The sequence below is a fragment of the Prionailurus viverrinus genome, chromosome A1 (assembly GCF_022837055.1).
Source record: "Prionailurus viverrinus isolate Anna chromosome A1, UM_Priviv_1.0, whole genome shotgun sequence".
Lineage (NCBI taxonomy): Eukaryota > Metazoa > Chordata > Mammalia > Carnivora > Felidae > Prionailurus > Prionailurus viverrinus.
Window position 1 is genome coordinate 100422258 of NC_062561.1, and position 14891 is coordinate 100437148.

General features: G+C 39.9%; 1 protein-coding gene across 1 annotated transcript; it reads left to right on the forward strand.

Moving 5' to 3' along the window:
* Window positions 1–5278: 5278 nt before the first annotated feature.
* Window positions 5279–8589, forward strand: LOC125172872 (vacuolar protein sorting-associated protein 29-like). Its single transcript, XM_047871475.1, has 2 exons — window positions 5279–5298; window positions 8068–8589. Exons 1-2 carry the CDS (start codon window positions 5279–5281, stop codon window positions 8552–8554), a joined length of 507 nt encoding a protein of 168 aa, XP_047727431.1. The 3' UTR covers window positions 8555–8589.
* The last annotated feature ends 6302 nt before the right edge of the window (window positions 8590–14891 follow it).

The window sequence follows — 14891 nt, forward strand, 5'->3', positions numbered from 1 at the left end:
ATAAATAGTTCTCCATCCCCTCACTCTCAATCTAAAGGTGTCCTCAGGTCTAAAATGAGTCTCTTGGAGACAGCAAATAGATGGGTCTTGTTTTTTATCCATTCTGATACCCTACGTCTTTTGGTTGGCACATTTAATCCGTTTACATTCAGTGTTATTATAGAAAGATACGGGTTTAGAGTCATTGTGATGTCTGTATGTTTTATGCTTGTAGTGATGTCTCTGGGACTTTGTCTCACAGGGTCCCCCTTAGGATCTCTTGTAGGGCTGGTTTAGTGGTGACAAATTCCTTCAGTTTTTGTTTGTTTGGGAAGACCTTTATCTCTCCTTCTATTCTAAATGACAGACTTGCTGGATAAAGGATTCTCAGCTGCATATTTTTTCTGTCTAGCACCCTGAAAATCTCCTGCCAATTCTTTCTGGCCTGCCAAGTTTCAAAAGAGAGATCAGTCACGAGTCTTATAGGTCTCCCTTTATATGTGAGGGCACGTTTACCCCTTGCTGCTTTCAGAATTTTCTCTTTATCCTTGTATTTTGCCAGTTTCACTATGATATGTCGTGCAGAAGATCGATTCAAGTTACGTCTGAAGGGAGTTCTCTGTGCCTCTTGGATTTCAATGCCTTTTTCCTTCCCCAGTTCAGGGAAGTTCTCAGCTATGATTTCTTCAAGTACCCCTTCAGCACCTTTCCCTCTCTCTTCCTCCTCTGGGATACCAATTAGGCGTATATTATTTATTTTTAGTGTATCACTTAGTTCTCTAATTTTCCCCTCATACTCCTGGATTTTTTTATCTCTCTTTTTCTCAGCTTCCTCTTTTTCCATAACTTTATCTTCTAGTTCACCTATTCTCTCCTCTGCCTCTTCAAGCCGAGCTGTGGTGGTTTCCATTTTGTTATGCATTTCGTTTAAAGCGTTTTTCAGCTCCTCGTGACTGTTCCTTAGTCCCTTGATCTCTGTAGCAAGAGATTCTCTGCTGTCCTGTATACTGTTTTCAAGCCCAGCGATTAATTTTATGACTATTATTCTAAATTCACTTTCTGTTATATTATTTAAATCCTTTTTGATCAGCTCATTAGCTGTTGTTATTTCCTGGAGATTCTTCTGAGGGGAATTCTTCCACTTGGTCATTTTGGATAGTCCCTGGTGTGGTGGGGACCTGCAGGGCACTTCCCCTGTGCTGTGGTGTATAACTGGAGTTGGTGGGCGGGGCCGCAGTCAGACCTGATGTCTGCCCCCAGCCCACCGCTGGGGCCACAGTCAGACTGGTGTGTGCCTTCTCTTCCCCTCTCCTAGGGGCGGGATTCACTGTGGGGTGGTGTGGCTCATCTGGGCTACTTGCACCCTGCCAGTCTTGTGATGCTGGGGATCTGGCGTATTAGCTGGGGTGGGTAGGCAAGGTGCACGGGGGCAGGAGGGGCAGGCTTAGATCGCTTCTCCTTAGGTGATCCACTTCAGGAGGGGCCCTGTGGCAGCGGGAGGGAGTCAGATCCGCTGCCGGAGGTTTGGCTCCACAGAAGCACAGAGTTGGGTGTTTGCGCGGAGCGAGCAAGTTCCCTGGCAGGAACTGGTTCTCTTTGGGATTTTGGCTGGGGGATGGGCGGGGGAGATGGCGCTGGCGAGCGCCTTTGTTCCCCACCAAACTGAGCTCTGTTGTCAGGGGGCTCAACAGCTCTACCTCCCTTTGTCCTCCAGCCTTCCCGCTTTCCGAGCGGAGCTATTAACTTATGACCTCCCAGACGCTAAGTCGCGCTTGTTGTGGGAACACAGTCCGTCAGGCCCCTCCGCTTTTGCAAGCCAGACTCGGGGGCTCTGCTTGGCCGGCGAGCCGCCCCTCCGCCCAGGCTCTCTCCCGCCAGTCCGTGGAGTGCGCACCGCCTCGCCGCCCTTCCTACCCTGTTCCGTGGGCCTCTCGTCTGCGTTTGGCTCCAGCGACTCCGTTCTGCTAATCCTCTGGCATTTTCTGGGTTATTTAGGCAGGTGTAGATGGAATCTAAGTGATCAGCAGGACGTGCGGTGAGCCCAGCGTCCTCCTAAGCCGCCATCTTGCCTAGAATCTCAAGAGTATGCCTATTTTGATGAGCATTGGATTAATAAACATATAGACCTGTTGACTCATTATACTGTATACCTGAAGTTAATATAACAGTGTATGTTAATTAGACTTAAAAATTTTATTGAGGTTTTATTTATTGGCTTTCATTTCTTATGCTCACATAGTAGACCTGAGACTGCCGTATTTGGGAAAGTCTACTTGCAAGATTGGCCCTTGGCTGCCATGTGGAAAGCATGGGCCACAGAAGCACTGTTTTGATGCCCAGGTAGTAAATGTGATACAGAGTTTTGAAACAGACATTATTCTCACTCTGAATCCAATTCAAAGTGTATCCAAACCAATTAAAACAGTAGGGAAAATGGCACGACCTTGGCATTCTAGGTTGGCATCCTAACTCTTCATTAATTCATTCATTTTTCATTTAACAAGTGTTTACTCAGCCTCTCCAGGGTCAGGTACTATTGCTGGCACTGAGTATAGAATAGTGAACAAGACAATCTTTTCTAAAAAAAGTTACACAATAAAAAAAAAAAAAACAAACTAAAGAGGGGTTCCTGGGTGGCTCAGTCAGTTGAGTGTCTGACTCTTGATTTTGGCTCAGGTCATGATCTCACTGTTGTGGGACTGAGCCCCGAATTGGGCTCTGCACTGACAGCATGGAGCCTGCTTAAAACAAAAACAAAAACAAAAACAAAAACAAAGCACCTAAAGAAAACCATGTCTGGTAGCAATAAAAGCTATGGAGAGAACTCAAATCAAGTAAGAGAATCGAGTAAGGAAGAGATGGGTTCTCAGGGCATCATCTGGCTAGGAAGTGGTTCTCACTAAGGGCATCTCTAACAGCGGCAGCTTCCTTTCAGTTCTCGGTAGACACTGAACATCTGTCAGGGAACCAGGCAAAAAGAAAAAAAAAGAGTAAGACAGGACAGATATGCACATGCAGGATATGCAGGCAAACCCAGACACAAATGGGAGACCCTAGAGGGACACTACTGTCCCGGGTTATGCACATGGGCGTCAGAGCCATTAAAACTTAAGTTATTATCTGTTCGTATGACCTCACTGTGCCCAGGACCTTCTAAGATGCAGGAGTTTTCAGATGATACAATTAATGGCACAAATAGAAATGGAGTGACTGAGACAGACAACTGGAAGCCTGCACCTGGAGCTAAGGTCAGAGATCATATCTGAAGATACATATTAACACTTTGAATTGGATTCAATTAAACAGTGATAACAGTATAACAAGACAAGCAAGAGTCCAAGGTGGAGTCTTGAGGAATGTTCACATTTAGGTTCAAGGGGATGAAATAACAGAGAGGAGATATTCATATAAAGAGAATCAAAATAGAGAAAGAGCAAAATTAAAAAAAATAAATAAATCACAGTATTCCAACAAAAAAGCAGAAGGGTATTTGGTAGTGACAAATTCTATGAAGATAAGAATAAATGCTGAGGAATAAAAAAGAGTCAATTTATTTAGAGGATACGTAGGAACTAACAGGGGAGAGTATCATCAATGTGGTGAAATGAAGCTAAATTGTACAGTGTTATAAAGGAATTCAGATGAAATACTTTTAGATCAGGTACCTCAGACACTGAACCAAGAAAGGAAAGACAGAGCTAGGAAGGTGCTAATAGATGTGTCTGTCACCAAGGTGGCAATTAAATAAGCCCTTATTAATTTTTAAATAAATAAGTATAGAAATAAAAGGGTAACAGTAAGTGTATAAGAGTTTGACTTTTTTTTTTTTTAGAGAGAGAGCTCAAGTGGGGGAGAGGGGCAGAGGGAGAGAATCTTTTTTTTTTCTTTGAGAGAGAGAAACAGAGTGTGAGCTGGGGAGGGGCAGAGAGAGAGAGAGGGAGACACAGAATGTGAAGCAGGCTCCAGGCTCTGAGCTGTCACCACAGAGCCTGATGTGGGACTCAAACCCATGAACCATGAGACCATGACCGGAGCCGAAGTCAGACACTTAGCCAACTGAGCCACCCACGTGCCCTGTAGAAAGAAAGAGAGAGAGAGAGAGAGAGAGAGAGAGAGAGAGAATCTTAAGCAGGTTCCATGCTCAGTGCAGAGCCCTACATGGGGCTTGACCCCAAGACCCTGGGATCATAACCTGAGCTGAAATCAAAAGTCCAACACCAAACGGACTGAGCCACTCCAGCACTCCTGACTTTGTGTTTGATTGTTAATGAGAAAAGCAGAAGGGAAGAAGCCTATGGAAAGACAGAAACTGAAGTTACTGAAGACAGGAGGGATGATTATGAAAGCATGACACAGAGAGTAACAAGGAAGTAGACCTAGAACATGGAGAGGCATGTACTTCCTATAGATAGAACTCTTCTGATGCTTCAAGGCGAAGATTAAGTTATATGCAAGAGTTAGCGCTTGATAGCTGCAGTCCCTTTGAGAGGCTGGAGGCAAGGTAACTAGCAAAACCTGCAGGGGATAGAGTTAAATGATCTAGAAAGGACTCAAAACTTCCAGAAATTTTGCCTTTAAAATGTTAGCCCTTCCAAAGCAGCCACATTCTAAATGAAGACCTATCCTACTTCTCTTCCTCAAACTCCCACCCAAACATGTGACTGAAAGACTGGAGAATCAAAAGCAAGGAGAGAAAAATTTGCAGATTTATATGAGGCTGACCGTGCGCGGGAAAAGGTACTTTGCAGGTGCAGGTGAAATTTGCCTACTGATGGTGACCCACTGGAGACCTCTGATGGGTTCCTAACTTCAAGTTCCCACCCAGAGAATGTTACGAAGACTGACAGGTGTTCAGGCATTCATCAGTGTTTTTTGGTCTTTTTTTTTTTAATTAAAGTATAGTTGGGGTGCCTGGGTGGCTAGGTTGGTTAAGTGTCCGACTCTTGATCTCAGCTCAGGTCATGTTCTCACACTGGGTGAGTTCGAGCCACACATCGGACTCTGTGCTGATGGTGGAGAGCCAACTTGGGATTTTCTCTCTCCCTCTCTTTCTGTTCCTCCTCCGCTTGTGCTCTCTCTTTCTTTCTCAAAAATAAATAAATAAACTTAAAAAATTAATAGAAAAAATTAAAGTATAGTTGATACACAATATTAGTTTCAAGCATACAGTATAGTGGTTGGACCACTCTATGCGTTAGACTAGGTTCACCAGGAGAGTAGCCACATCTGTCACCACACAATACTGTTGTTATACTGTTGGCCACATTCCCTATGCTGTACCTTTACAAACTCGTACAACATGGCCCTGCACAAAGTCTAGTGAGGGTGATAAAAGCAACCTTGTTAAAAAGCACAATGTTGGGGTGCCTGGGTGGCTCAATAAGTTAGGCATCCGACTTTGGCTCAGGTCATGATCTTGTGGTTCATGAGTTCAAGCCCCACATCAGGCTCTGTATTCACAGCTTAGAGCCTGGAGCCTGCTTCAGATTCTGTGTCTTCCTCTCTCTCTCTGCCCCTTCCCTGCCAGCTCTCTCTCTCTCTCTCTCTCCCTCTCAAAAATAAACATTAATTTAAAAAAAAAAAATAAAAGTGAATGAAGCTAAACTCACTGAGGCAACCAGAAGACAAAAATGGACTGTAGCAACCTAACAATTTCTGGGTCAGTTCAAGAATCCCTGAAGTTCTTACATGATGGAGAATATTACCTGGGATGACCTCATGTAGACTGAGAAAAGCTTGAAGATCAGAAGTTTCTTGTGGCCATGACTAAAGTTGATACAGGGTAGCTTTTATTTTATTTTTTCTACATAAACAATTTTATGTCTGTACTATATAGCATTTTAAACAGGATCTGGCTAGCTAAAAACAAAAACTAAGTATGAGGCAAGGAACTAACCAGAGCTCTCACTTCCATTTAAGAAATTAAATAACAGGGGCATCTGGGCAGCTCAGTCGGTTAAGCAGCCGACTTCAGCTCAGGTGGTGATCTCCCGGTTTGTGAGTTCTGCCCTGCATAGGGCTCTGTGCTGATAATGAAAGTCCTCCTTGGGATTCTCTCTCTCTACCTCTCTCTTTGCCCCTCCCCCACTTGTACTCTCTTAAATAAACTTAAAAAAAAATTAAATGACATATACGAAGGAAATCCAGTGGCCATTAGTTTTGCCCTCATATTTTGGTCTCCACCATCAAAATCAACATCTAATTCCATTTCCTGTTGATTGTTGTTATAAATGGAGTACAGATATAAATAAAATATGTTTCTTAACAAAGCAAGATAAGAATCATAAATTTAAAGTAATACCTGCCAGGTAAGTGAGTTCAGCATTTTAGTAGGCAAAGGGCAGAGAAATGTGTCTCTCTCTCTCTGTATGCAATCATGGATTGACCTGGTAATAGCCTTTCTAATTAATTTATGATGCTTGATTTCATTTCATTCAGGGTGTGAGTCACACACAAGCTCTGATTTCTCACCACTTTTGATATAATTATAACCTAAAAATCTTAAAAGGAACTTTCATTTTTTAAGAAAATGTACTGAGAAATCATTTGGAAGAAGAACCTCATATTAATTGTCATTTTTCGAAAATTACATTAGTACTGTGGTAGTTTTAGGAAGATAGAACCATTATTTTTAAAAAAAAATTTTTTTAAGGTTTATTTTTGAGAGAGAAAGAGAGAGAGCGCAATGGGGGAGGGGCAGAGAGTGAGAGAGAGAGGGAGACACAGAATCTGACGGAGGCTCCAGACTCTGAGCTGTCAGCACAGAGCCCATCGTGGGGCTTGAACTGTGAGATCATGACATGAGTCAAAGTCTGACGCTTAGCCAACTGAACCACCCATGCACACCAGAACCTTTAATTCTTAAGCTTACAGAACTCACTAGCGGCTTTTAAAAGATAGCTAAGATTTAAATTATTTGTTTCTGAGAGGTGTTCTTTTTATATTACAATAAGACAATTTCCCTTGGTTGCCAGGAAATTTTTCTAAGGTTGATCAACTATAGTTATCTTTTTGAAATCATTATGTCATGGTCAACTAATTAATGTTACAATATAACATTTCATAAGCTAATGGCAACTTTGTGAATGGAAAGAGACTGTCCATGTTGTACACAAGTTTTTGAAAATCCTTCCGTAATTAATCATCACCAGCTCCTCTGCACTGTGAAATGGACTATTTTGGCTTCCCAAATAATTGCAATTTATAACTAAAGAAAGAGCTCCAAAGAACCTGGGGTACTAATGGGAGCTATCATCCTTTACAAACTGATTAAAACTATAGCTGCAGATGAAAACTGGTACAAGCAGGTCAAATATATCTTACCTGGCAGTTGCTGGTAGAATTTCTATTTTATAACCAGTGTTTGGCTATCATCACCTGAAAAAGTATGTTTTATGTTTGGGAGGATTTCTTGAAGCTCTAAGATTGCCCATTATATGTAGTGTTTATTCCACAAGTTTCTGAAGTTCCAGATGTTGAAAGTACATTCCAATTATCCGAATATTTTTAAATATTTAATCTACACTCAAACACCCCTCTGTGGCTTATCACTAGTGAGTAACTTACCTCATCTCATCAAGTCCTTTGTTAGAAAGCGTCCCACAGGTAGCCGAGTATTGCAAAGACCAACCAATAAAAATTAAAAAAGAAAAAAAAGGAAAGGAATTCTGCAGTAAATTTGCAAATATCTTCAGAGATTGCATAAAATTTGTATTGGAGAATGACTTGAATCATATCAAAACTCTTCATAGATAAGGATCTAATCAAATTATACCAGTTAACTGAAAAGGGGTCAGTAAGAATGGTGGAAGGAAAGGTGTTTCCAGAAACAATGACTGGAATATCAAAGGATCCATAGCAACCTTGAAAACAATTTGTAAAATTTTTTGATTTTTTTTTTTTTTTTGCAAAATACTCTCTTAGGGTCACATGGCAAAGGTCAACAGTAAAACACAGGAATTAGTAATGTGTTGTCTTACACATTTGTCAGCAAAATTACCCTCAAAGTCCATCCTAAAAACTAGGGCACAGAGGAAGAAGGTGGTGGTGATTGCCAAGACTGAGCTGAGCCCAGTGACAGGACCACAGTGTTAGTATTAGGAGACTTTACAACCCACACTGGTGCAACAGGTTGCCAGCTGCATTCAAGAAACTGCTGGTGCCAGGTAAGATTCAGCCCCTTCTCTGTCCGGGAAACCTTTGGAGCAAAGAGAGTTATGACTATCTCAAAACTCAGATCAGTGAGGTTCGTATTGTGAGAGGAGATGTTCGTGGGAATCTGAATTATCCAGAACAGAAAGGGCTGACTGATAGGCAGTTTAGAATTGGCTGGTTCCCTGGGCATCAAGTTATTCCCTGGGGAGGCACAGCCAGCTTAGCCCCGTTGCAGAGTGAGTCTGATGTGGATATTCTTATCTCAGGACACACACACAAATTTGAAGCATTCGAGCATGAAAATAAATTTTATGTTAACCCAGGTCCTGCCACTGGAGCACATAATTCCTTGGAAACAAACATGATTCCTTCATTCATGTTGATGGATATCCAGGCTTCCACCGCTGTCACTTATGTGTAGCAGCTAATTGGAGATGATGTGAAAGTAGCATGAATTGAATACAAAAAATCTTAAAGCCAGGCCTGTCTTGCCATGCTTTTTTTTTCATTCCCCTGTTCAAATAATTAAACACTAATGAGCCATTAAAAAAAAAAATAGGACATCTATCTTTTCAAATTAGTGTTTTGTTTTCTTTGGGCAAATACCCAGTAGTGGAATTATTGGTCCATATGTTATTTCTATTTGTAATTATCAAATATTTAAGAGGACAAATTTTTGGTATACACACAATAAATAAATTTGCTTTATTTTTCCACATACAATTTAAATTAAATGTTTTCTACTGGTCATGATGACATTTTTATTTCTATTTTTGATGGATTCTGTTTGTGACTGTACCAGGTAACAATTATTCTTAGGGAACAAGGGATTCCTTTATGTCAATTACCTTTACCAGATAAATCAAAACCTCTGGTTCTTTCTTTTTTTTTTTTTTTTTTTTTTTTTTTTCTTTAAGAGAGAGAGACAGAGAAGGAGAGGGCAACACAGAATCCAAAGCAGGTTCCAGGCTCTGAGCTGTCAGCACACAGCCCGACGTGGGGTTAGAACTCTCAAGCTGTGAGACCATGACCTGAGCCGAAGTCGCACGCTTAACTGACTCAGCCACCCAGGCACCCCCCTTTCTTTTTTTTTTTTTTAATGTCAGGTAAGGCACAGACAACCAGATGTTTAGTTTGCCCACATGTCTGTCTTTAACGCAGTTCATGGGAAATTTAAGTTGGGCAGGGTTTCTACTTATCACACGTTATGTAAATTCAGTGTGGCTACAGAAGGACAAGAATTACTATCAGTTTAGCTTAAGTGTATTTGTGTATTATGACTGAGACAGAACTTTGCTTTAAATACATGGTATTTGTGTGAGTGCAAGGGGGTGTGTGTGTGTGTGTGTGCGTGTATATAAATAGTAAAGAAATTTAGATGTGTAGTAGATTAATAGGAGTCTGAATAGAAAGGAAAATATTAAGCATGAGGATTTTTATAGAACTCAGAAGTGCACTGCCTTTTCTATTCTGTCAGTTGATTTCTACTGTTGTTGTCATGTGTCCTAGAGAAAAATCATTACTTGATAAATCCGCCAAAATTGGATGAATACGACAGGAAGGATTACTATTTTCCAGATTACATATTTTATAATTGATCTAAAACTTCTTTTTTTTTTAATTTGGGGAATTTTTATTAATTTACACAGCCTGTACATGTGCATCCTTTGTTAATTTACTAGTTTATCAATTTTCTTAGAAGAATCAATACCCAAAGTACCAGTAAAATGTAAATTCTGATCAACAGGTTCTAACATAAAAGCTGAACAGTGTTAGTCACCCGTCAAAAAGGGATACTCTCGTCTCTGAGACAAGGCCTCTCTGTTTTCCTGAAACAAATTCCTGAAAATCGGCATCTCACAGACATGCTTCTGTTTTCTTTAATTTCAGCTGCAGGCAGTAGCCATTTTAGAAAACATAACAAGACCCAGAATTTCTGATTTCCTTCCAATTTAGCTAGCTAATAGACAAAATTTCTTATTGGTGATTGCACAAAACCTGAACTCTTCCTCTCCGGGATTCTGGCAAAACGGCTTTCTGAAAATTCTGGTGGAAATATGTAATCAGAGCTCTCTTATCAGTAAGAGAAGCAAATGCACTGAGTTTAATGGGCACTGAATGAACCAGACTTGACAGCCATGTTCAAAAGTCAAAAGCTTGTTTGAAGGGACACTGTACACAGTAAAGAAATGTTTTTTTTAATCACCTGACTAAGTGGTCAAGGAAAAGATCAGGGGGACTGATTGAGAAGCTTCATTTGTGCTTCAATTTGGGGATTTATTGTACTTCAAAAATTGGCCTAGGTTTTAAGTTGTTTGGATGATTGTGAAATAAAATATATATATATATATATATATATATATATATATATATATATATAGCCACATTGGTGAATTACATTGGCAGTCTACCAAACAGAAATTTCAAGGAATAGGTGGTTATGACATTAAAATGAATAGAATCTCTTTCTCCCGGTAACAAAGGAAACAGGGTTTCTAAAAGTAGAGTGTGTATATTTCATAAAGAATATTTAATTTTCAATAGAAGATGAGTTTATTAGTGATAAAGATAAAATTTAATTATGAAACATGGTATCTTGAGCAGGTAAATGAAAGTAAATCTGCATTCGATATACAATTTTTAAAATATGATCAGTTCATCTAGAAGAAATACAGCACAAAAACAGGTTCCTTGGAGAAAAAATAGAATACAGGAAATGACAAGTATTTTTTGTTTTGATACCAGGCAAGAACTTTTTTCCAAAAGTCCTATTGCAGTATTTACAGAAGCAATTCCTTGGATTTCCACAACCACCCAAGAAATAATATCACAAACGCATCGATGACTACATTTTCAAGTTCTGAAAATTTATCTTCTCAGACAGTGAGGTGCTTGAGGGGAAAAATTTTTTTTTTAGTAAATTACAATGAATGACCACAATTGTTACCATCAAGTTTGAACGTGTGACCTGCCTCACACCTGTCAGATGGAGAAAAGGCATTCCTTTTACACCTCATTTCAGTTAGGAGATCCCAAACCACTAAATGACCAACACGGCCCATGCCACCCATTTAAGGGTCTGCAGGCCAGCAAGCACCCTCTGAATGTCCCATTGGCAGATTCCAGCCATTTGCTTCTTTGCCATCCTGCATGTGAGATTAGAACTAAGGCCACTTAATGGAAGATTCGCCCAGTGATAGTGGAAAAAGGGAATGAGCAGCCAATGAGGAACGAAAGAGCAATGGGGCAGGAAAGGGTTTGCTTTTGCTGGAAAAGCAGTGGCGAAGAAAACTGTGGCACTAAGGATCCCAGGGCTTGCCAGCGAAAGATAGAATCTGCTCCAACAGGAAATTGACAAAATCACATGCAACCTATTCATAAACACTAGTCCCTTCTCGCAGGTTTGGACCAGAGGGTCAGGGAACATTTTCCTGAATCTAGGTACTTTGCAGTTTGTCTTGTCACAGGATTCAAGAAATAGAAGCCTGTTGCTCTTGAAAAACACCCCTGACACAGGGGGTAATGAAAGGTGCCCGTTTTGCTTCAGGCCATGATTCAGCTTTCTCATCCCTTGTACACTTTCTCCATTCCGTGTCCTCCTACCCCTGTCCTACTCTCACATCCCTTCTCTCTCCTTCCCTCCGTTCTTCACTCCCACTCTCCCTTCTTTAAAGGTAAAGAAACGATCCACTTTCAACTCCTTAGCAAACAGGGACAATGTGTTTTTTTGTTTGTTTGTTTCTTTGCTTGCTTAATAAAGAGGAAGGAGGTAGCTGGTTTCCTACCCCTTTGGCTTAAAGTGTCCTCTTGTAAATTTTAGAGGCCCAACCTTTTTTAAATATTTTAATATTTATTTATTTTTGAGAGGAAGAGAGAGGGAAGAGAGTCAGAGAGACAGAGAGACAGAGTGCAAGCAGGGGACGGGCAGAGAGAGGAGAAGACACAGAATCCAAAGCAGGCTCCAGGCTCTGAGCTGTCAGCACAGAGCCCAACATGGGGCTCCAACCCACCAACCTCAAGATCCTGACCTGATCTGAAGTGGAGGCTTATTGATTGAGCTACCTAGGCACCCCTAGGGGTCCAACCTTCTGATTTGCAGGGCAAGATCTGGGGCCTTCTAAGTAGTGGGACTATAAACCCACACCTCTGAAATGGAGATTAAAGTTTCTCAGGAGACACACAGGACATAATCCCTAAATTAGTCTTCTTGTACCTGGAGGAGATAAATCTTAATTATCTTCTGCATTACTGTATAAATCTGTTTGAAATCCTGTCCAGATTTGGTAGTTGATTTCATGCTACTTACACGCCTGTAAACCTGATAATGTTTACTCGATAACAAAATGTGTTCTTTCTCTCTTCTTCACTGGTGTGGAGGTTGTTTTAGTTCCCCATCCTTCCGTCCTCTCTCCTTCTTTGTTACCACTTTTCTTTCTTTTCACAAATACCAAGAAGGGACAGAGAGCACTATGGTAAATACAAAAAGACATCGGAGCGTAACAACCCGGACTAAAAGGTAAAAACAAAACCATCTTATTTGTTTCAGTCTCTTTAACTTTCCCATCAGGATTTTAAAATACAGGTTTTCTTTTTCTTGCTAAATCGGGTGTTATTTCAGTTAACCTTTAATCATTTTTTTTCCTTGTTGTGATTATCTGGTTATTGTTTACCCAGGAAATATTTTTTTCTGCCTGCATTATTTTTAGCTCTGGTTGCAAAATATCCTAAAAAAGTGTTTAATTCCATTGTTTTTGCATGACTCATGGTGTGTTGTCTAACATTATTGATGCATGAGGCTTGTAAATACCTGAGCTTGAAAGGGGAAGGATTCAATGCTGTCTGAGAAGTTGAATCTTTTACTGCCATTAATCAACTAAAGTCTATGTGCTTCCCTTGAAAGCAAGTTTGATTACTCTAACACTTTTTTTCTTTTTTAAGTTATAAGCCAAACTTAATCTTTGAAAGCAAGATAATAGAAATATATTTAAATGTTTACAGCTTATTACAAAATTAGAGTATTCATTGCATTCTACTCCTGTTTGAAGTTAACCAACTCACGTTGAAGTTAACCAATCGTATCATATATATACATTGATATCATATATGATATATATACATATGATATAATATATTATATATATAGATACATAGATATAGATATAGATATAGATATAGATATAGATATAAGATATAGGTATAGATAGATGGCCTTAATGTTCTCCTCAGTTTGACTAAATTTTAGATAGGTTCCTTCCTGACTACAGGCCCCTGACTTCTATTCTTTTAGAGGACATATTTTAGAAAACTTAAAATTATAAATTATTTCTCTGTCCTTTGAGATGTGAATCTTGTCCCAACTTCTTGCCAGTGTCTTTGGATTCAGGACTGTCTTTCTCAAAGACCTAGGGGCCATCCCTTTGAAATGCAGACATCAAGAAAGATAGAGCCCATCTTCAAGCTCTGTGACAGGATAGGATCCTAACTTTGATAAGCGCCAACTAGCAATCACAGATGACTTAATCACTTTAACCATCCTGATAAAGTCTTCCAGTACTGTTTCACTGCTCACCCCAGTGCTTAAAAACTCTTTTGCCTTTGTTTCAATGGAGCATATATATTACATTTTATTTAAGTATAAAATGGATTTTATGTATTCTATACATATTTATACATATGCATTTTATACATTTTATACGTATGTATACACATCTACATATTTTATGCATATATAAATATATATTAAACATATTTATGCACACACCCCCATATATATATGCAAAAATCTAAATTTAATAACACCAGAGCCAAGTACTATGGTTGAAGCAGATATAGAAGATACAGACCATTCTATTTTTAAAATAACACTATTGTTTCATTCTACACTCTTCACTGGTCCCTTCCTGTCCCAACACATGAACACACACACACACACACACACACACACACACAGAGCAAATCTAGAGCCTCTGTAGCTTTGGAGTGAGTTATCCAGGAGTCTTTCTGTCATCTGTGAGCAAGGAGGAGCTGATCCTATCTGGAGAAGGGAGGGGAGGTTCGCCCCTTTCTTAGCTCCTGGGAAGATTCTTGCTGGATTGTATATAGATCAGGACTCTCAATCTCCTGACATGGAATGATAATGTTGTTGATAAGACAAGTAGACATTGTTCTAGGATTAAGCATCAAGGGCTTGCTTATGCAGTCTCTGTACTTGAGTATTTCCCTTCTCCTTCATTACATGTTGGGCCATCCAGAGAAACTTCATGTCTGTCTTGTCCAACTTCCTAGTATCCTTATTCCCTGATGAGCCCGGTGCTCTGTGCACAAGACCCTAGCTCTTACAATTGCATTGCTGAGGACCCAGGGTGAGTGGATTGCTCACCTAGACCATAACCCACTGGGTGACAAAACATTGTCCTTCTTTGAATTTGTTTTGTATCTATGTCTGTTCTGTCAGTCAGACTCTTCAGTCTTACACTCTACACCCATACTTTCTTCATTAGAATTTACAATGGCTTTCTGATACAGCTCATGGAAAAGCCAATGAAAAGCTTCTCTGCTCTCTGTCACTCATGTTGCTGGTGAGATAGCTTGCTTGAGGCATAACAAAAAAATATATATAGATGAAAACAAATATTATTTATTATGTGCATTATTATGTGCAATAAATAGCATTAATATATAGTGGCATTACATATGTATTGCCTAATACAATAACAGCCATCCAACTTTGGTGTTATTATCCCTCTTTTACAGATTGG

What these genes read in the sequence shown, in the direction of transcription:
- LOC125172872 (XM_047871475.1), top strand. Translation starts at nt 5,279, where the DNA reads ATGGCCCTGCACAAAGTCTA. An exon ending in ATGGCCCTGCACAAAGTCTA is followed by an intron (nt 5,299 to 8,067) that starts GTGAGGGTGATA and finishes ACAGGACCACAG; the next exon opens with TGTTAGTATTAGGAGACTTT.